This window comes from Mus musculus, chromosome 2 (assembly GCF_000001635.26).
Source record: "Mus musculus strain C57BL/6J chromosome 2, GRCm38.p6 C57BL/6J".
NCBI classification, from domain to species: domain Eukaryota; kingdom Metazoa; phylum Chordata; class Mammalia; order Rodentia; family Muridae; genus Mus; species Mus musculus.
The window spans coordinates 65,177,245-65,200,786 of record NC_000068.7 but is presented as its reverse complement, the minus strand read 5'-3'; the positions used below and the strand labels follow the sequence as shown (position 1 = coordinate 65,200,786).

Sequence of the window (23,542 nt, the reverse complement as noted above, 5' to 3'; positions counted from 1 at the left end):
TGACAAGGGAGGCGGATCTGTGTTTCACCATAAGATAGGATGGAGAAGTAGGAGAATTCCTGGTCGTTTGTGGTCCAGCTGGCCTGGAATATGCAGTGGTGAACAACAATGAGACCTTGCCTTGAACAAGGTGAAATCCAGGCACAGAAACCCAAGGTTGTCTTCTGACCTGCACATAGGCCTGCCTTGACATATACCTGGGTGTACACACACACACACACACACACACACACACACACACCACACCACACCACACACAAACATTAAAAAATATCAGCTTGATTCTAATGCCTAGAAATACCTTTAGGACTTCAGATTATATCCAATCCATTTTTAGCTCTTAGAGCACAACACCCTCCTCCCTCTAGAAATAAACACATACACACTGCCACCTCTTCTCCACCTCCTTTCACTTAACATTAGGGCTATTGAGATATCTTAAAGTTCTTCTTATAGCAATCTCAGCTTGCCATCCTGTTCCCTCTTCATACCATCATTTGTTGCGTTTTCTTTGGTCTGTAGTTTTGCATCAGGATGTCGGTGTCTCTGCCTTCCTAGGGTTTGCCTGTGATTGGTAAGTGTATAGATGAGTTGAGGGAGAGTTGCTGTCTTTACTGTGTTGGGTCTTCTGGTATACACATAAGATATATCTCTTCATTTAGTATAGCCTGTTAGTTAGTCCTGGTAGTTAAGCTTCAGAGTAGAGATTTCCAACACACCTTGAGAAGAGGTAAAAAGCATTTTGAAGTTCTGTTACTATGACCTTGGCTTTCGCTCAAGAAGACAATAGGGTAAGTTCTTCCTGGGTGTTCGGCCCCCTCCCCGTCTCCTTGGCTCCTTCTCGGTTTCTGCTGCTCCTGAGCTTTGACCTGGTGAGTTCAGCGGGGTACTGGGAGGGAAGGAGGGGTGATCAGATGCTCCAGTTCGGCTCTTCCGACGGCCTTCTCAGATCTCTCGTGCTGTCCTTTCATGTCTTGTGCCTGGAGTGGAGAAACCAAGTAGAATGTGTTTACTCATTTCCTGTGAAGCAGGAACCTGGTCCAGTGTCTTCTGCTGACTGAAATCAAGTGATATTTAAAAATCTGTAGCGACGAGCAGATGGCCTTGTCAGGTATGGAGGCCTTGAGACCTTGTAACAGCCTTCTCTTGTTTTCCTGACAAGAAGATTATAATACAATTCTTTCCCTAGCCTGGTTACCCAGTTATTATTTATAGTCAAAGTATTTATTAGGGAAAATTATTCTGGGCTGGAGTAGTTATAATTAATAGTTTTTTTTTTAAGAAGAAAAATCTTAGTGTTGTTTCTGAAGAACTAGTTTTGAGTTAAAATTCCCCCTAATGTCATCTTTTAAAATACTCTCATGAAATGAAATGAAAAAGCAGTTTTATTTTTGTGTGTGAGAAATTTAATATTATAAAATTAAAATTTTTAAAATAAAAATAAAATCAAAGGGTAACTTTGTAAAAAAGGTGGCTGGGCGAAGTGGCTTGGTGAGAAGGGTGCATGCTGACCACACATGCATGGTGGAAGGAGAAAAATCAACTTCTGAAAGTAGGGTCTTCTGAGCTACACCCACCCACACACAACAGCAAAATGAAAATATCACTGTGCTTTGTGCAGTGAACACAAAGAGACATGAAGGAACTTTTAGAGAAGCAATCCTCTAATTTATGTAGTGCCTCTGACTTAAACAAGCTATTGCTTTGAAACTATTATCCATCCATCCATCCATCCATCTATCTATCCATCCATCTATCCATCCAGAAACCCTGTAGTGAGAGCATTAAAGCTTTTTGTATTAAAATTATGTAAAAGCATTTTATGTTACATGTGTTGGCCACTCATATGTCTCAAGTTTGCTTAAGTATGCAATCTGAAAGCCACTATGAGGTTCTGATGCGGTCTGCAGTAACTGATATTTTCAGTTTGTGTTTTAAATCATCTGCAGCTTTGCGCAGACACATTGAGATAGAGTCCATGGTTTCAGTTCCTCTCAGAGAAGCTCTGAAACTGAGCATCTGTAGTGACATCTGTGAAGGCCATTCTATGTTCTTTACATGGGGGAAATGCAAAGCATAAGTTAATACTGATTTGAATGTTTAAATTTGATATTTAAATATTTAAATGTTTGTTTTGTTTCTGTTTTGCCTCATCTTGGTGAAGGATAGGCGGCATGGGACTTGTGTGGTCGTGATAAAGTGAGAGCAGAGGCATCCGGGTCAGAAGGATCAGTATGAATCTGAGAGCTTTGTCACTAACAGGTTGCTTAAAACTCTTCCTGTTTTCTTGAAGGAACGGATAGGAATATTTGGTGATTCCAGCTGGATTATTTGTAAAAAATAACTCCAGCTGTGCCTGGCACATAGTTGTACAATTATTTAGAAATAGCACCTTCCCAAGAGGTATCTACTGGGGCAATAGTGGCAGGACTGTTGAGGGGTAACCAACTACTCTGTGAATGGCTTTGAGGCTGACTCTTCACGAGAGATTGCATATTGGATACTATAAACTTGGTCAGGCCTGTGGCTGGGGGGGGTCATAGGCCTCAGGAAGGAGTGCATTGCTGATGTTTTGCTAAATGGACATGTAGCCAGACTGTCTTTTAAGTATTTATGTTTATACCCATAACCAGTTCTGTTTTACTGGTATTAGGGATATAAACATAAATTGAATCAAGGAACCTTCTTTTTGCCAAGAATAGTGGTTAAAATAGAGACTCTCAGATGGTCAGAGCACTACGACTATGCCACTGTTAGGTGCTTAGTCCTCAATGGAACCTTTTTATCACTTCTTTCTAAGATCCAGGAACCTTCAACAGAACTGAGGGTAGAAAGAGTTTATTTTTTTTCCTTTGATTTAAGTCTTATTGCATTGTGATAAGAAAAGATAAATAATTTCAATTTATTTGAATTTGTTAACATTTAAAAACATATTTTGAGTAAATAGACTTACATCACATTCTTCTTTTCCCTTTTATACCCCAACTCCTCCCAGAGCACCCCCTCTTCAAAACCTGCAATATCTGTCGTTTTTCATCATAATCTTTAAAATGTATAAAATATTGTAACAATAAAAATGAGTGTTATAAAAGTTGTTTGATATAAAACAACAATCAATTGAACAGTCATATGTAGATGTTCATCTACAGAAATACTGAAAATACATAGGTTTTTCTCAATATAAATTTTAAATAACTCAAAATACAGTAACTGTATGTAGAAAGAGTTTGTGATCCAGAGGGTGGGAAGGAACATAGCGAAACACTGTCTTCTGGATATAACATCACTGTGGTAATTATAAAAATGCAACAGCTATGGCTGCCTGCGCACGCAATGCTTATGCTTAAGTGAATTAGGAAAAGGAGAAGAAAAAGGATAGGGAGGAAAAAGTGGTCAGCAGAAGTGAGAGTGGAAATGATCACAAGTACATCATTATAAAACAATGCTAAAACTAAAAAAAACAAAAACAAAAACAAAAACAAATACAAATAAAAGAAATCTTGCTGCCATGGTATGTTAGAGCTCAGAGGAGGCTGTCCTTAAATGACTTAGAGTTACTTATTTATTTAATCAGAATCTTGGACTGTAGCCCAGGCTAGCTTTGTACTTAGATCTTCCTGCCTCAGCTTGCTGAGTTGTGGAAGTACAGATGTGGGCCTGTTTACCTGACCAGCTCAGGGATTTCTGAAAGATCACTAGTTATTGTTCTTCCTTGATTAAGGAACATGCTTTGCTTAGTTAATAGAGTGAACAATTTTGGGCCCGCTTATATACCCTATAAGTTAAGATGCCAATTAATATTAGGTATTAACAGTTTTCTCTGGGCATGAGCCAAGCCATTGTGGGTTAGTAGACTCGTTATGAAATATTTTATTTCTTAAGCATTTTAGATGCATACGAAATGCCATTTCTGAATATATCATAAATGTTTGAGCCCCCACTCCATCTTTATCTGTATCCTATAATAATGAGTTTAGAAAAGCCATACCTAGGTATTCTGAGCTCTGGGGTGAGTTCATGAAGATGGTGCCCTGATGAGAGTGGTGGAAGAATAAAAATAATTGGATTTTCCCATTACATGCATAGCAGAAGACATTTGGCATCTGTAGCAGTATGGTTTAGATAAGGAAACAGGATCCACACTGTTATGTTTAATAGGAAAGTCACATGAAGAGTCATTAACTGTAAAAGCATGATTACGATGTACAAGGGAACACAAGGTACCCTATGAGACCACGGAAGAACAGACTCGCAGAGGGCTCACACACTTCTTTGGAGAAAGCATCCATCCATTGGAAGCTTTGGTGGTTGGTTTGGAGGTGTTTGACAAGTAGACAACTCTTCAGAGGATACCCGGGGAACAGGTATTCAGTCAACCACTTGTGTGGACAGTGGTGGCAGCCCAAGAGCTGCAGGCAGATATCCTTGCCAGGATGCTGGGTGGTAGGGATGGGCAAGTTTGAACATGAAGACATGAAGGAAGTTCTGTGCTCTGTATGACCCTCCAGTCTACCTGCAGTGGTGCCTCAGGATGCCCGTGACACACTGGCAGGAGGCCTTCAGAACATACAAGCCTGTGAGGGCTCTGAGTTCAATGTCAAGATAAAGTGGAAAGGTTATATTTTTGTACCAACTTGTGACAGGGGCAGGGTCTGGATGGTGCTGGCTTTGCTGGAGGTTCCCATACCCACATCCCACATGCTCCACCCAACACAAAGCTGGCAGTTCGGTCAGCCTCTTCTGCGCTTGTAAGAAGCTCAGTGGCATGCCGGCATGATTGGAGCAATGTTAAAATCATTCAGTTGCTCATCACAAGGTACTCGTTAAAGAGTGTATTTGGAACTGAGAAGCACCAAGTCCCAACGCACGGCATCTTTCATTTTGAAACAGGAAAGGGTTATGTCTGCATATCGAATCTAGAAATGATGTAAGATATGAATGTGACTCAGTTTGTGACCTTGCCCTTGGAAGGGTTGATGTGCAAATCTTGGGATTTAGATAACATAAATCTTACTGTTTGTGAAGGACACCGTGAGGAGGTGCTTGGGTTTGCAGCAGTGGTTTGCAGTTTTGATGGTTGTCATGGTGACAGTATTTAGGGTTTTGTTACGGGGAGTGCCCTAGTTATTTTCCTTTCTTCACTGATTGCCACCATTCTTATCTAGCCTGGTAGATTGGCTTTTACCAAAATGAAGTGTTGTTTAGTTCAACCTGGTGTTCAAATGACTTAATAGTTTAAGTCAGTTTATTTTTAACTTCGGTGAGCTGGTCCTCAGGTTAGCTTAGTAGACTCCTAAGCATTCTTGGTATCTGGTTATGTCTTGGAAATTTCCTCAAATGATATCTACCATGACTAATCTTCAGTTTTTGAGTTAATAGTTTTGGTTCTGTGAATCACAGCAGAGATGCACACCGCTGCCTCCACCCTGGAGAGGGTACTACCCAGCTCCGGGACTTGGCACTAAAAAAAAAAAAAAAAAATAGAGTGCCTCTTCCAAAGGGCTTGTACTGATAGATGGGGGCTGTGGACTTTGAGGTACAAAAGGGACATGGAGGCTCAGGCCAGAGCTGCAATGTGTGTAATCCCTGAGCAGCTCACTTCCAGCTTGCTTTTAGGAATCTGGCGAGGGCAGGTTCTGATGGGCGTCTTCCATTTGAAAGTGCTGTAGGTACTTTATCCAGCCCTGATTTTCCTGCTTTTCTGATCAGGTATCTGCATACCTAGCCTTCTGTAATACCACATTCATCTAGTTCCTCCCTCATGTTTTTCTGCTCATAAAAGAAATCAAAGATAGAGCTTTTGTTGTTGGATGCTAACTGTGGGCCATAGAAATCCCACTTTTCTCCTGGTACCATGAGTGAAGGTCTCTTGCAGCCTCGCATCTTCTGACCTGGTTCATTCACGTTTGGCTTGGTCACCCTTCCACCATCTCCTGGACTCTGTTGACAGGCACTGTTTCTCCTCACAGATAATTGACAAAGATCTTATAATTTCTTTCCCAAGAGAATAATAAGAGGTGGTGAGCCCAGTGGGTTATGTGGTGAGTATAAGGCCACCTTCCTTTTATGGTTTTGGTCTTTTCCTACATGTCTAGCCTGTACACTCTGCTGATGGCTTCCTCCTCAGGTGGGTTACTCAGGGAGATGTCCATCCCTGACTTTTTGAAGAGGCTTTCAGTTGCTTTACAAAATATTGTACGTTTAGATTTTTTCAGTTGTTACCTTGAGATGTTGTCAGTGTATTCTTACATTCTTTCATAGAAAGCATAGATCTAGGTGAAACAGTTTGAAGTTAAGTAATTTTTGACAAGATGTCATAGCAGGTGTCATGAATGAATGTCTCAGCATGTTTCATAAGGAGATCTAGTGTCTATGGGGCTCTATTCTTGTGGCATACTCTTGGAGTACTTAGTACTGTTTGCCAAGTCAGCTAAACTTCCTTTCCTTATATTTGTGATCCATACATACTGAGAAATCAGATGTTTCCGTCCTGATAAAAGATTTGTATATTTCCCTTAGAATTTAGTTTTAAAATGTAGAAAGACCAATGTACATTTTAATTTGTCATTTTATTAACTCTAAGTACCAAAGAGTTTCTCTAACCCCAGTCATCTCTTTCAATGGTTTAGCACTCTGGATATTGGAGATATGTGTTCTTAGGAGTTTTAAAAGTGAAGATTGAATTCATTGTCCTGCGGAGAATTTTTTTTTTTTCACTGAGTGGTGCATATTGTGGTCAACATAGCAACTTGGGGGTGAGAAAAGATTAGGGAGTGCATGCAAAAATATGCTTAATAAAACATAATAAATGAACAGATATTATCAAAAGCAATGCTGTGAGAAGATTTTAATGTAAATGTTTTATTTACTAAATTGAATATTGTGGAAATTGTATATTTTTCTCTCATTTTGCCATGTACTATCTCTTTATCTTCTCTTCTATATGTCCAGCAATCTCTTGTTGGAGCATTTTATTTATATCCTCTAAGCATTCTGAGGACTTCAAAACATCATGTTGTTTAAGCATACTATAAAGAGTCCCCTTTTAGAATGTTATTGTAAAGGAATCGTTTTTAAAAGGACGTTTTAAAAAGTAGTTTCCCTTTCAAAATAAACATATTTGATTACTTGATATGTGGAGCCCACTTTCCCTAGGGACGGAGATGAGAAGAGTCTAGAAGGAAGTGGGTTTCGTAAAGACTGGTTGCGGTGATAAGTATTTCTCACAATTCGCTTTTGTTTTTATTGGCTCCTGCTGTTGGCATTGACTTAAAGGGCTTTAAGATTCATATTCTTTTTTAAACAATACTAAATCTAAAAACACTGGTACTTGTTGGGCGGGGAAAGTATTTTCGAGTTTAGCAAAGTCTCTGGCTCTGAGATATTGGGCTGACCCAATATGATGCTGCAACCTGAGGATTTTGTGGGTTGTAGGACTCCCCTGTGGCCTGGTTAGTCCTGTCCTTCCTTCTCTGCTTTTGGCACAGCCCAGCAGTGTGCACCTGGCTGGCCATTGGAACGTGTCAAGTGCAATGAAATCTTCTGGGCCATCACTGTGCCCAGCAAAGGGTGACTGACGTATCGGAATTCTAACTATGGTACTGGGATGTTCTTTAGGGGCATTGTTCTGGTTATGTCTGCAGTCCTCATGCCACACTGTCCTCCTCCCACAGTGCAATGAGATGACGTATCCACAAGTGGACACGGGGTTCTGTTCCCTCCAGATTTGCCAGTAGTGCAGGGATACCTCTGAAACTTAAGGTAAATTCCCTTTATATGGGATACACAGTCTTTAGACAAGTGTCATTTTCTCTTAAGTCTCTTGTGTGATTAGTGGCACACATCATTGAAGGATTATAGCCACAGTCCATGGTATAAGAATAGACATTGCTGGCACCAGGATGCAGATGGAGAGGCCGGGGTTCAGTCTCTACCTTTCAGTTGAAGTGCTAGTTATTCATCTTACAGAGATTGGTACATTATAAAGTCAGATAATTCTGTTGTTTAACAAAGAAAGTTTGCCACCAACTTTTCTATGACTCTGTCATTTCTAAGTGTGTGTTACCTTGTCCTTATATGTTGGAAACCGCATGAATTGAAAGAGGTTCTTATGAATTATGAATAAATAACTAAATAGTTTATATGCATGCTGTTTTGAAAGTGTCCCTTTAAACTTCATTAGTATTAACACATGCACATACCCCTGTCATCTAATTGAAAATTGCTTTTCTAGTGGTGATATTCATTGTTTGTAAACTTCATAGCAGTTTACAAAGCAATGTTCTGCTAGGACTGTGTATTCCTGTAATCCTAGCCACTGCCAAGGTGGAGGCAGGAGGGTAAACCAGCTTGAGCAACCTAGAGAAATCCTGTCTCAAAACGAAATTATAATAAAAAAAAAAAGTGGGGGCTGAAGGCAGTTTTTAGTGATTGAGCAGTTGTTTAGCATGCTTGAGTTCCTGAATCAAAGCCCTGGTAACAGAAAGGAACATAAGGACTTGTTTATGGTCTCATGAGCCTGCAGGAAGTAGGAACTTATGCTGGTCTGCATTGTTTAATGTCTTTTCCATTGGTGTTTCTCATACACTCATTGTTTTTCATGTTGTTCCTTGTCTTCATATGGGCCTGGCGGCATTGAGAAGGAGTTTACATGCAGCTTATGGGGAAAATATGATTGCTAAAGTCTCTTCAGGTAAACTGTGTTTTTAGATCACTAGTGATTTACATTGTTCAGGATTTAAGTTGTGAGCCTTGAGAAAGGTGACACGTTATGATAATTGTCTGTTACAAAATGTATCTCAAAGTTACGTGAAAATACTTGAAATTAAGTTGTGTTGGAAATGTAATTTACCAAATTTGTAAAGTGGCAAATAAAAACTGTAGGATCTTTTGCTTGTATTGAACATCTAAGACAGTTTTAATTTCTCATTTTGAAAATTGTCTTGGAGCCTGACACCTGCCTTTAAAGAAGAATTATAAAGCACTATCATATCGAATTCTTCTGGGTGAGAGAAGTTCCGTTCGTTCTCACACTGGAGAGTGGAGGTAGCCCCAGAAGGGAGAAGGTGCCTCTAAGGCTGACTCATTCCCTTGGCCTGTCTGGTCCCTATGGATACGCTGGATACACCACAGAGCCTCCTGTCTCTTGAAGGATCCTGGAGGCTGATTATCTCCAGCAGGAGATAAGGTTGTTGTTCTTTTCTTTCCCCAGCAGAATAGGGATCCCTGATTAGGGGTAGAATGGAATTTCGGGGTAGGAACGTTTATGGGTGGGGAGCCTTGGGTGTGTCTTCCAGTGGAATGTCTACTCCAAGAAGTGATTCCAGGATCTGGTGGGCCTGGAAGGGAGTCAGTCCGGGGCTGGAGCAGAACAGGTCACTTAATCTTCTCCCTAAATATTTATTTTAGTGCAGGGACATGTGAAGGGCAGTGTCTGCAGGCAGAGTTTATGCTCAAAAGTATTCTCTCTAGATCTAAAGCATAAGTAGAAAATTGTAAATATTTAAAGCTAGACATTTTATTTAGCCCGAAACCATTTACTAATACTTTTTTTTAAAGGTGAAAAACGTTTTCCTCCGCGGGACATGTAATGCTTAGGGCTCATTATAGATGCAATTTACACAAATGCTATATAATTGTTACCGCTCAGTGTGAATTTGAGGAAATCAAGGCTTGAAGATCTAGAAGTTGGCTCGAGCTTACTGAGTAATGGAGTCTTCATTTGGATTCCTTTGCCCTTGAGTTACTTGTTTCTTAATCACCACCCTATATTGAAACAGTAGCCACTTTTAATTATGTGATAGTTGAAGCCCCAACTTTGTTCTATGAGGAGCCAGTGGGGATTGGTTCTGGGCATGCTTCTACTTTCTTAAAGCCTCATTTGCTGTGTGTCTGTCAGGCTGTAGTTTCCTGAGTCCAGACAGGGTGACTTTAGAACCTATGAGAGCAAAGGAGCCCTCAAAATTAGCAGCGTGATAGGCTGTTTCATTCTTATGTTAAATGTTCTTATTATTTCTTGAGACATCATCTCACTGTGTCACTGAGGTAGGTCTTGAACTCCCGAACTCAAGGAATCCTCAGGGTCCTGGGTAGCTATAGTTAGAGCATGTGTGATACCAGGCAGTATGCTGACCTTTAAAAAATAAGTCCTTGAGCGTCAGGAGTTGAAGGAGGCTTTTGTCTGTTGTCTGCGTACTGGTTTTCTAACTTGAAGTGCATTAGAGAATGTCCATTACCTTGCTGGTAAACCATTTCAGGACTGGAGAATTCAGCTTACTGGACGAACTTTCCTTACTAGTAATCTCTCCCTTGGTTAGTTCTGACTTTTACTTTGGAGGTAGACTAAGTTGTTAGACATTACAACAAATCATCTTCTAGACTTTATGATTATATAATGAAATGGTTGAGAGCTGGGATTGTAGCTCAGTGGTGGAGTGTGTACATAGAGTGTTGGAGGGCCTGAGTTCCCGTCCCTGCATCACACACCATCAGTGTGCACCGCCCCCCCCCTCACACACACACACACATACACAGACACACAGAGACACACACACACACACAGACAGACACACACACACATCTTATACATAAAGGAGTTGCACACTCATTTGATCTATTTCATATTTTAATATGAATGTGTGTTTTCAACTTTCAGTTTCAGGAAATAAAGGGATGAACATACACTTTTAATATTTTTGTCTTTTTTGGTTTCTAGAGTTAGGGTCTCAGTACGTAGCTCTGGATGTCTTGGAACTATGCAGACCAGAGTGTCTTAGAACTCAAAGAAATTGGCTTGCTTCTCTCTCCCTAGTGCTGAGATTTAAGGCACAAGTCACTACTTGAGCTGATGCACACTTTTAAACGGAACAGAATTTCATGAGAAACTGTAAAAAGGCTGGCATCTTGGGGTAGAACGGTCTTTAGGAGCAGTGAAGCCAGGGCTATCATGTGCAGGGATGCCATTCCTGTAGCCAACCAGAGACATGACGCCTGTGCTAAGGTCAGCAGGTGGGAAGGCTGCTTCTCAAGTACAGTTAGGATCCTGAATCACAGAGGACCACAAAGGGGACTCTCGGTAGCTCAGATCCTGTTCATATAAAAACAGCATCTGCTTTGCAGCTTTTACACTCAGCAGTGACTGTACGGGGTTCCTCTCAGAGGCAGAGCACAGCGGCCTTGCTGAGATCATGTCCTTCCTGCTCTCTGGCCTGCAGATCTGCTTAGCAGAGCCCCGGGCGGAAGGGAACCTGGGCTGGGGAATACTCTGGGTTTTGGGTCTGTCGTTCAGGAAGGTACACAGGAAGGAAGCTGATGCTGGGGTTTACCCAATCCACTGTAAAAGTGTGATGAGATGTTTGCTGGTTTCCATAGCCACATTTCCTGACCTGTCTCGTCCCCAGCCATCATGAAAATGTCACCTTTGGTCCTTTTATTAGAGTCCCATCGTGCAGAAAGTTTACTCAGTTTCTGCTTTTCTGTATACTTAGGTGAAAAAGAACTCTTATCCATGCCATGGGTGTGTTCTCAGTGAAAACACATTAAATGTGATTAAGTTGTAACACTTAGCTTTAAGGTTTTTTTTTTTTTTTTTTTTTTTTTTTTTTAGCTTTAAGGTTTTTTGAGAAGCTGATTTTTACAGCACGTGGAAGGAGTTGAGGAATGCCAGGAAAAACTATATGTAATACATAACATTTTATATTATATCTTATATACTGTATTTGTGATTATATAATACCATAATTTAAATATATATGCATAATAAAAGTGGGCTACTCAGAATGATGCATTATATAGATACAATATATACTTACACATTTATATAACTTATCTGAATGGAATGAAACCTAGATGTGAACTTTGCTGGGGACTTTGATGAAAGAATTCTTTGAAGAGGCAGTTACAAGCTGATATTTTAGGTTCTGCAGAAACATGAGAAGGAAGGAAGTTGTTTCTAGGCTGGGTTTGTGGTTTTTTGGGGGATGTTTTTAGATCAAGTGCCTTCCTAACACGGCTTAGTCTCACTTAGTTTCTAGAGAGACGTTTTCCCTCAGTGGCCGGTGATGTCCTGTCCGCGCTCTGATTTCACTTCTGAGATTCCTCGTGTAGTTTCTATTTTCCTATCTCCCTAGCAGCTTTTCTATTTACTGCACAAGTGCTGGCTCCCAGCACACAACATAAGGGGCACAGGTGAATGGAATTCTTTGTTCTTGATTAATTACAAAGAGTATGTGTATTTTAATGTTTTTTTCCTTCATTTGTATTTTTATCTGCTTCATCTGTTTTTCTTACTGCTTTTGAATGTAGAAGAAGAAAGAAGAATGGTAAGCCTAAAATGAAAACAGAAGAAAACCAGGGCTGGGGTGGGAGTGGGGACCAGCTGACTGTTTTAGAAGCATTCAGAGTTGCATAGTTAACCAGTGAATGTCAAGTGTATGGAGATGTAGCTAGTGGTCTCAGCTGAGAGTCTCTCAGGTGCACTTGTTTTTTTGTTTTTTTGTTTTTTTAAACTGTGTCCTTATAAAAAGAAGAAATTGAAGAGAGACTATCTACAATTAGTCTTAACCTCTAAGTTTTGAAAAGAATTGACCTGTAGGCTCTAGGTGGATAGTTAAGTACTAACACATATTCTCACCTGGTTGGAAATTCAAATAGAAAGAAAGAAAGCTATAAATCAAGTCCTTTGAGAATCAATATATTAATCTAGAGATTAGATTGCTCTTGGGCTCTTGTCTTTCTTTCTTTTCTTTCTTTCTCTCTTTCTTCCTTTTTCTTTGTGTGTGTATATGTGTTTTGTTTTGCTGCTTTTCAGAAACTGTTTGTCTGACAACACCCTCTCTGCTTAGCCCAGAGTGAATGATGGCTATTTTGTATTTTGTGTGCTCTATTTTTGCTTTATGTCTACTCACTCTTGTGAACTGGGTATGAAAATCCCTGACTGACTGCCTTGGTGGGTGATGCCACTTGGCCAGCCACTGTTGCTTACTATTTTGCTTGCCAATCTACTATGAGCCTGGTGATTTTCCATCATCCCCCACATCCTCACCACCACCTCACCCACATTTTTCCTAGTCCTCTCTAACCTCTGCACTTATATGCTTTATTAAAATGGGGCTTGTCATATTCTAGTACTCTATTGCATGCAGTATGCATGTATTTATTTTCAATATTTGCCCCTGCAAACTACCTCTCTTATATTTTGCCTAGAATTACCAGACCTTTGAGAAAAAAAACTTGAAAAATTAACTCCTATTCTCTTGGCTTCCAAGCCAATCCTTTTTTATTCCCTGTATAACCTGCATTTGTTTCTCTATATTGATTGTTCCCTCCCAGTGCATAGGTTTAGGGGATTGAATTAAGATCTTCAGGCTTAGTGCGAGGTACCTTTTACCTACTGAGCCATCTGCCTGGCTCCTAGACTGATTGATTTCTGTGGTTGATCATTTAACTCCTTGCAAATGATTGTATCAATTTCAGGCTTTCCTTCCTTTTTAGACTAACATCTGCCCAACATGCTACCAACTGTGAAACTTAGAAACCCTATATTAAAGTACGTCCTGTTCTGTGTTTTAGCTAGTAGGTGATACTAGAGGAGAAAGTGAGCTTGGGTTACTTACGTATTTGTCATGGAAATTTATTACCTGTGTAGAAGCTAGCTTTAAATCATCACTGTTCAGATTATTAAAAAGTAAAGGGGGCTGAATCACTCAGATTTGATTCACAAGGGTCCACATGGCAGCCCACAACTATCTGCAACTCCAGTTTCAGGGGATCCATCGTTCTTCTTTTATACTTCCAGTGTGCACGTGTGATCGTGTACATATGTGTGTGCACTGTGCGCACTCACACACACAAACACACACATACACGCAGGCAAAACACCCATACACCATTGAAATAAGAAAGTGAAAATAACAACAGCAACTCAAAGCACCTTTCACTGGGAAAGCTCCTGGGTAGCACACACTGGGCCCTGCCTTCGCTCCCCTGTATCTCACCCACCCCCAAAGACTTGCAGTTCCAAATGTCACATCTGCATAGGCTTCTTATATTTTAGATTTCTTAGGGAAAGGTAGTCTTTCCTCTAGTGGTTGTCACACAGGATTTCTGGAATACCTTGGACAAGTTTTCAGCCAGTCCTGCACAGTTATGTAGCCAGGGTTGGGTAAGCCTCTTGTTTTGGGATTGGGTTACGATAAATCACAGTGGTTCAGCTGTAAAGTCTTGCTCCCTGGTTTGAGCCAGTCAGACTCTGCTAATATGGGTTGGTTTGGGGAACAATCCCATCCAGCCACCAGGTCTGCTAACCCATTCAAGAAGCATGGGACAGATGGAATTGGAACTGCTCACATGTTCTGCCCTCATAGCTGCTTTTTAAAGTCAGAATAAAAGGATAATCACATTTTCTAGTAGCTTATTTCTGGCTTGATATATATATATATATATATATATATATATGTATATATATATATATATATACATACACACATATATATATATATATGAACAAATCATAAGTGAAATAGATTTGAAATCGATAATGAAACAATTCCACATGGTTTGTTTTACCCCAGAGCCCTGTGTGGAAACAGAGAGAGCATTTTGATGATAATGCCCATAGCCATAAAAGCTGGGGATTAGGTATGCCTAATGCTACTGCACAGACCTTGAATACTCCTCTAAGACTTGGACTCCTTTGCTGCTGCTGAGAGAAGGTGGACCATTTGGGATTCGGGGACTCTCAGTAGGAAGTCCAGTCATTGGGAGCATGATCTTGAAGGTGATATTTGGATCCTGGCCTCCCTGCCTTCGTTTTTTTTTTCTGTGTTCCATCTCCCATCAGTAAGCATAGTCCTTCTTCGTATGCCCTCTCACCACTATGGATGTTGCCCAACATGGACGAAAAGGAAGCAGCATGGATAAGAAACCTAAGTTAGTATAACACTGTCAAGTTGATTTGACAGTCATTTCATTCAGTTAAACACTGTGTGTGTGTGTGTGTGTGTGTGTGTAAGAGTATTTGAAACCTAGTCTTTTTGATATCTCATATACACAGCACAGTATCAACTCTGATTGCATGTAATATGTTAGACTTCCAGAGCATTTGATATTCTTCTGTTTTCTGATATAGGGAATATAATCTAGTTTGCTTTCCTGTTGCTGCAATAAATGTCACGGCCAGGAGAAACTTAGAGAAGGAAAGGCTTTATTTGGCTTGCACTTTTAGGTCACAGTCCATCCTTGAGGAAAGTTAGGACAGCAGGAAATGAAACCCGACCATGGAGGGATTCTACTTTCTCACTTGTTCAGCCTCTCCCTTGGTTTTTTTTTTTTTTTTTTACATAGTTCAGGACCAGGGAGGGTACTGCCCACAGTACCCTGGGCCTGTCTTCATCAGTTAGCAGTCAAGACAGACTGTCACAGACAGGCCCACAGGACAGTCTGATCTAGGCAATTCTTCAGTTGAGGGTTACCTTTCACAGGTGACTCTCAGTTCTATCAAGTTAACAGTAAAAGTCGACTAGTGCAATGTACTTCAGGGAGGAACAGTCTTTGAGCAGAGTATAGGCACAGAGAGGTGAACCAGGTAAGGTATTGGATGGACTATCAGTGTAGCCCCTGACATTTACAGAGTAATATCAGCAATAAGGAAGAGTAATTTGCTCTGAACCAGGAGTCAAACTCCTTGGTGTTTGTTTGGAGCTCAGTGACTAACATGAGCGACATTGTCATTGACCTGGGCAGTGAGACCCTTGAAGAGTGTGGGGGGGGGGTGTTAATGATCACGTTACACCTGAGTGTCTGAGGAGCACAGGAGACGCAGAGAATGCAGCACTATTCTGTCCAGGGGGATGAGAAGAGAAGGAGCAAGCTCCCTCCGCTCGAGAAGTGTGGGTGACTGAGAAAGAACAAGGAAAAGTCAAGATGTGGAAAGGACAGGAAGTAGGAGGAGGAATCTTTAGAGGCTTCCAGGCCTCTTGAGAATTAATGGTTATTCAGGGAGTAAAACAGAAAGCTCAAGGAAGCTCTGTGCATCGGGGCTCATTAGAAAGGATCTGGGAGACTATGATGGTGGATCTTGGATCTGAAGAAAATGGAACGGTAAAATAATGATTCTCATATTTAGACTCTGTAGTGTGTTTTAAGACTCATTCTCCATTCTCTCTCTCTCTCTTTCTCTCTCTCTCGTGTGTGTGTGTGTGGGGGGGGTCACTGTTTAAGACTCACTCTTTGTCCCCTCTCTTTCTCTCCTGTGTGTGTATATGTGTGGGGTCACTGCTTCCTGAGCAACTCCTCTACTACCTTGAAACTGACCTTCATGATCCTCTCCTAGGTTGCCCGTCTTTGCTTATGTATCCCATCCATTTCCTAGAAATGTCTAAGTCCCCTCAGCTGTAAAATCTGTATTCTATAAGACCATGCCAGTCCTTGCCCCTAGGACATGTGCCTTCATTTCTGCCCTATTTCCTTATTTCGGTTTATTTGGTATGACTCTGAAGGTTGGTGCCCACATTATTTTATATTTGTGGTAAGACTGCATATTTGGTACATTCCCTTTGCTATCTAGCAAGTTGTGTAGCATTTTATGTGTGTAAAGATAATTTGTAGAATATGGATGGAACTTTTTACCTATGCCCCAGTTTCTGTATAATGACTCAGAAGCATATTATTTATTAATAAATGTCTCAGCCCTAAGCTCAGCTTGTTCCCCAACTAGCTTGTAGTTCAATTAACCCATCTATGCCATTCTATGTCTGCCTCATGACTGTCTACCTCTCAGTTTCATACATCCAACTTCCTCTGAGGCCAGATGGCGAATCTTCCATGCCTCACTGTTTCCCAGAGTGCCCCTCTCTCTCTGCTGGATGCCCTACTTTCTAATCCTGCCTTTGCTTATTGTCTATCAGATTTTTATTGATGGGTGACACTTCTCCACTATACACAAGAGTTTATCCTTACAGATGGACACTCACAAAGGACATGAGGTCAGGGGAGATAGCTCACTTAATGAAATGCTCAAAATACAGTTAGGAGGACCTGAGTTATTGCTAAAACCCATGTAAACAGTTGCATGTAGCAGGATGCATATATAATCACTGTGTTTGGGGAAATAGAGATTGGCTGATCCCTGGGCTCCATAGCCAACGAGTCTAACATAACCAGTCAGTTCCAGGCCAAGTGAGAGACTATCTAAAAAACAGGGTGGACAGCAACCAAAGAAATGATGACATAGCCTAACCTCTGCTTCCGTGTGTGTGTGTGTGTGTGTGTGTGTATATACATGCGATCATATACACATATATACAAAATAAAGTCAGAAGGACACTATTATAAGATATGTCCTCTGGACTTTGAATCAGGTATAGAAAGCGTTCATCATTGACTTCTTTCTACCTTCTTGATTGATTTCTTTATGCAGTAGTGAGCTTGTGGAACAGAGTTCATGGGTAAGTCAGTCAGTTGGATTTAACACATTCTGTGTAACTAGTTTTAGATTTATTTTCTCTTACTGTGTTCCCACTTCACAGACATTTCCTCATCACCTCAGCTATAGGTTTTTTGCCGTCTGTATTAAAAGTCTCCTTTCTGGGAGAGGAGAGAGGATTTGCTCTTGCTGTTGACTTTGTATCAGAGAAGACATGAGACCTTGCTCCCAAATCAGCTTCCAATTCTCCTTCCTACAGGAGGCAGTCTCAGCTGTCCTTTGTTAATTGTCTCTCTCTTTTCTTTTTTTTTAACCATTCTTGGACTCAACCACCAGTGAAAACCCTCAGCAAACAGAATAGGTGATAACTAGATTATCATGCAGGGTTTCTTTGTTACCATGGCAACCCTTGAGGCGCTATTGTCTCTTATTTTTTTGATCTCTTAGTTCACATGAAAGTGTTTGTGCAGCTTCCTGCAGTAACACTGCTGAGAGTTACCACGACATCCTCTTGACTCATCATGAAGGGCTGTGACCATTGTTTTTCCTTAAGAAAAAAAAAAGAGGGGGAGGGCAGGGGACAAGGGGAACCCTTATTTAATAGTTGAGTATTTCATTCGCAGGGTTTTCCAAAAGCTTTATGGGACTGCCAGGAGTTGCCTGCCTGTTCCTGCTGCCTTAGCACAGTACCACAAACTGGGTGGCTTATAAAGAACAGAAGGTTATGTTCTGGAGGTTGGGCAGTCCAGGATCAAAAAGCACCATTTCGCAGTGAGGTGGTGTATCTTCATGTGGCAGAGCGCAGAGGGTAAGGAAAGGAATTGACCACCTTAAGCCTTTTGTAAGGACATTAATTCTAAATGCTGACCCTACAGAGGGGTGTGTTGTAAGAGTGGAAGCAAAAAATGAGTGTGTGTGTATCTTGTGAGGGAATGTCCCTTTCATAGCTGTTGGATATGGCCGCTGCTTGAGTAGAGTCTGGGGCTCTAGAGCATGAGCATGGAGAGGGAGACATGAGGGTCGTCCTCTCAGGAAATAACTTCAGAACCGGCTTTTCCAGAGAGAGAGGTACAGCGTGGTGGAATTCACAGGGTCAGCTCCACGCCATCATTCATGTGGGTGTGGTATTTCCATATACCAGCATTACTAATGAGTAAGAAACACGGACTGAAGAAATATATATGTGTGTTATACCCCAGAGGTTTTAAAATGTAGTTAGAAGTTCAGAATGCAAACACAAAGTCCACAACGAGGATGAGTAAGGGACTCATGTGTACATGAGCTGCGATGATAGGACTCAGTTTAAAGATCTCAGAGTCCTCTCGAGAGTATAAAATACACAAAACTAAGCAGCTTTGTTTTGTTTGTTACATTCACATGAATGCACGTAAGATCTCAGTGCTGTGAGGCTCGTGGGATGAGAGAAATTATTGTGACGTGAGGAGAGAAACTCGTTACTAGTAAACTGGTGGAATCCTTTTGCCCCACCCAGCTAGGAATTATGGGTAGATGAGGAGAAACTTTTTCTGATACTGAGAAAGTGCCCAAGGCTTAGGGGCCTGGCCTGGAAAAGACCCAGAGGCATCTAGCCCAGAGCCCTTTAGAAACCAGAGGCTCCAGGCTCTCGAGTCAGAGGCTTACTGCAATGGGATTCAATAACCAGTGCCCCCTTTCTCCACGCAGACTGGGCAACTTATGTCACTCTTGACTTGGAGACAGCAGCAAGGAGCAGCAGGTGCCACCTGCTTGTATTAAGAGTGTTCAGACAGACCTTGGGTTCGGGAGAGCAGGCTCTATGTTGTTGGAACATCAGAGCCTAGGGTATTTGTGGCCCTTGGGTGTGACATCTCTGGAACTCTCTCAGTGACCCAGTCCACAGTGTCTCTTTCTCTAGCTCTTTGCAGCCTTCTTTCTCCAGCTTCAATTTCCTGTCTTCTTTTGACTTCCTTTCTACTCCCAGTCTCCCTTTGTCCCTATTGCCTCTGTTCTTTGTTAGCGCCCCTCCCCCATCACGCTTTTCCACTCTTCAGCCCCTCCTCCCCACTAACCTTGTGTTCACTGCAGCCTCTTCCGTCACAGTGCTGTTAACATTTCCCCCGTTTTTCTGTGTCAGCCAGCTCTGCTAATGATAATCGTGATGAGCAGAGTTGTTAAGGAACCGATCATTGGGCCTCATGCCGCAACACTAGAGAGCAGCACAGGATGTCTTTCAGCTGACACACAAAGTGAAACAGTGTTCTTGGGTGTTTCTATCACAGTGATACAATGCTCTTACCAAAAGCAGCTTGGGGAGAAAAGGGGTTACTTTAATTTACAGCTTATAAATCCATCCTTGGGGGAAGCCAGGACAGGAAACTGAGGTAGGAACTGGTAGGTTTCAAACCCAGGGCAAATGACTGAGGTGCCTATTTAACACATTACTACGGCAAACCTGGATGCCAGGTTCTCCCAGCATCCCTTAGTCCCAGCATCCCTCAGGGTATGGCTGACATACCGTGCCTGCTACCCTAAACTTTTCCAGCCCAGGAGCTGTGCTGCCCTTCCCTATATAACTGCGCTATTTTGGCTATGCCAGTTTCTTGGCCAGTCTTTTGGCCCAAGCCACCCTTCCTGGTCAGAGGTGTCTCTCTCTTGCTCTCTCTCCCTATCTCTCCTCACATTGCCCAGGTCAGAACCATGTTCCCTGTGGACTCTTCTAGATGCCCCTGGCTATGCTTTCCCTTTTATCTATAATGAACTTTATGTTCCATCATACCTAGGATCAGTCATGTCCTTCCTTATTTATTTTTATTTATTTATTTATTTATTTATTTATTTTCATTCAGGAACTGAAACAGAGGCCATGAGGATCACTGTTTAATAATGACTTGTTCCTCATAGCTTGCTCAGCCTTCCTTCCTAAAGCACTCAGGACCAGACCAGGGTTGACACTTCTCGAAGTGAGCTGGGCCCTCTCCTCATTAATTATAAATCAAGAAAATCTCCTACAGAATTGCTTTCAGGCTAATTCTATAGAGGCATTTTTTTTCACTATCTGATTCCTTCTTCCCAAATAAAGAAGCTAGCTTATGTCAAGTTGACACAAAACTAGCCATCACAAACAGCCTGATGATAACATCTAGAAAAAGGGTTAGGAAAGAAAGGGTGTTTAAAAAGCAGTCATGGCACAGTCTATCATGAAAACCATGTTCAGCCAATCACAGCAGTAGTTTATGCAGGTGAAGGACAGCATGTGTACCAGTCGCAAGACTTCTGTCAGGGTCAGTAGGGAAAACAGTTCTTCTCCGCCCTGGGTGGGAAAGGCTACACAATCACCCAGAGTTCACTGAGGCTCAGAAGAGCCAAGTCTAGAGTAGGTTATCTGAATCAGCCCTGGCTGGGACGTACCTTTAGGAGGTGAACTGCTTTGGTCATAAGCAGCCGTAGCTGCAATGTGACTTACCCAGGCCATCACTGGGGTGTTGAGAGTGACTGCTGCAGGCATGGAGGTAGTCCATCTGGCTGCTCCTTAGCTAGTAACTGTTTCCTCAAGCCAGCCAGAAAGGTCCAGAAGCAGTTACTAGTGATTTCAGCCTCCTCTGTCCCCATTGTCTTTGCTTATTCAAAGGAGTACTTACCATTAACATTAACAATGATATAACATTACTTTATAGTGCTTCAATAATGTTTAACTCCTGCTCCGGAGCTCCAGCAGGGAGAGATAGGTCCTCCTAATTTCAGTCTGAGAACACTGTGGTCTGGATGTACCTTAATTCTCCTTCCTGAACTTGGGTCTAGGGCTGCCTCCTGATGGAGACACAGCTAGGAAGAGCTGACAACATCCCCAGGCTCATCAGAAGTGCTTCACTCATTTAACTTCATTTTCAACTCTGATTATGATGGTAAAACCTTGGAGTGTGATTTATGTCAGGGACAGAGAAGGTGTCTTCACTTTCTTGGTTTTGGCCAATCCTGGCAAACCTTGTGTTGCTTATACCATACATTCCCTAGACTGCCTTTCTCAGTGCCTACCCACTACCATAGATATATGTATCCTGCCTTTTTAAATTTTTTTAAAAGATCAATGGAATTTGACATCATTTCTATGGAATCACAGAAAAAATGTGGTTATTATCTAACACTTAAGGGCTGGTCTTTCCTTTATATACCATTTAAAGACCTTACAAAGCTATGCATACTAATGAACTATTGATACAATGTTTTCGGTGTAATCATTCAATGACTTTGTTTTTAAGATTTATTTATTTTATGTATATGAGTACCTTGTAGTTGTCTTCAGACACACCAGAAGAGGGCCATTACAGATAGTTATGAGCCTGCATGTGGTTGCTGGGAATTAAACTCAGGACCTCAGGAAGAGCATCCAGTGCTGACCTATCTCTCTGGCCAGTGTTACCATTCGAATACGTGGTGATAATTTTATTTTCTAAGAGATGAAATTGTATCTTCAATAGATTTTATTGGTATTTCAAACATGTAGCTTTTGTTAAATGTCATTTAATAGCATATTTTATCCCACTTATTTTTATGAAGTATAAGGCTTTAAAAAGATATCTACTTGTTGTATCAATAGTAATCACAAATTACCTATTTCATTCCTCAAACTGATAAGATAGAGGTAACCAAAAAGTGATTCTTTTAGGTATAAGACTGTACACGGTATGCAGCATTTAGTGATGTGCAGTGTTATATAACCAGCACCATACCCAGTTGTGGATTATTTTATCATCCTAAAAGAGAGTTTGCCTATGTTAAACAATTTGTCTTGTCACTTTCTGCTTTTAGACAAGACTTTTCCTTGGGAGATTCAGTAGACACATCTACTCACTATATAAGGAGCCCATGACTCACCCAAGTATGGATACCACCGAAGTCCAACTTGTGAACCAATGAGTTTTTTGGGAGATATTTACAGGAATTTAGGTGAGAGGTTACTTATAGGATCAGAAACGACTCAAAGAAAGTAAGTTACTATGGGTGACAGCTTACAAAATCTGGGTGACTTTAGCATATTACACAGTCTGTAGGAAGCTCAACAGGTTGGAAGAGTGTTCTTTCCAAGTGTCTCAGTTGGCCTAAACCTCTTCTAGGCAGCTGGACTGGTTTCTGCTTCTTTCAGGCAGCTGGAATGGTCTTCACAGACTCTTGCAACTTAGCTTGTCTGAGACTGACTCTTAGCAGTATTTATTGCTAAGTCTTGGAAGGGAGGGGCCTAGTGAGTCTGGTCAGTTTCAGGGACTTCCTGAAGCTATTTTGAGTTGTTTACCTTCTGTAGCCTGATAAATGTTGTCACATTGGGAGGAAACTACTACATACTTTCTTCTGCAAACTATAGCAATGCCTAATGTGCTTTCTGTTTTGTGTTTTCATTTGCCTTTTTTTTTTTTTTTGATGTAACAGGTCACAAAGTATTGGAAATAGACAGGTTTGATTTTTATTGCTCAGTTTATGAAATTAAATATATTGACCTATTTGTCAGTAATACTAATAACTTTGTTAGACTTTATAGTCATCTTAGTATTTTTAAGTTTGCCATCATGATTTAGAAATGATGTGTCTAGAAGGACAAATGAAAACTCATCAGAGTAAATGTCAGCAGCAGTAGAAGTCAGGCTTTCTCACATATATTCCTCGTACCAACAGTTAACTGGCAGAAAAGATGAGCTCTCAAGACGTTTTACCTTGTAATCAGGAAATCTAAAGTGTCAAGTTATACAGGTAAAAGGTACACATCAAAATAACTGGGAAACTAGAAGTGTTGTCAACATTTAAGATATATTCCAGATTACAGGGTCGTCGTCTTTATAATTGATTATATGGGGAGGTAGGGTAGAGTAAAATACAATACAAGTCTTTGGTGAGTTGCAAATAAACTAGTGATGTTTTTGATAGGGCGGGGGTTCAAATTTTGTAAAAAGAAGTGGTAAGGTTTGAATTCTCAGCTGTACCCTTAAGATTCCTGAACCCGTCAGTTTACTGTGTTCCTCTTTCTGTGTGACTTTCTTACAAATTTTTACTTTTGATTTACCTTGAGCATGTCACATCTATGACTTTGAAACAAAATCAGGACAGATGACTGAATGTGGAACACTTTGGGCATTGAGTTTTCCCTTACTGCAG

The 23,542-nt window shown here is 41.1% G+C and overlaps 1 protein-coding gene across 25 annotated transcripts in view; it reads left to right on the top strand.

Moving 5' to 3' along the window:
* Cobll1 (Cobl-like 1) overlaps window positions 1-23,542 on the top strand; it is a 151,060-nt gene that overhangs the window by 38,612 nt on the left and 88,906 nt on the right. For 2 of the 25 annotated variants that reach the window (XM_006499720.2, XM_006499719.2), the window contains exon 1: window positions 16,076-16,098. The exons of 20 other annotated variants lie outside the window; for them this stretch is intronic. In XM_006499720.2, the coding sequence (XP_006499783.1) occupies window positions 16,091-16,098 (8 nt within the window). In that variant the 5' untranslated portion in view covers window positions 16,076-16,090. Of the gene's footprint in view, window positions 1-7,673; window positions 7,762-15,995; window positions 16,099-23,542 lie in introns of those variants that run through there. 3 more of the 25 variants (XM_006499723.4, XM_030251745.1, XM_030251744.1) reach the window with 3 other exon arrangements.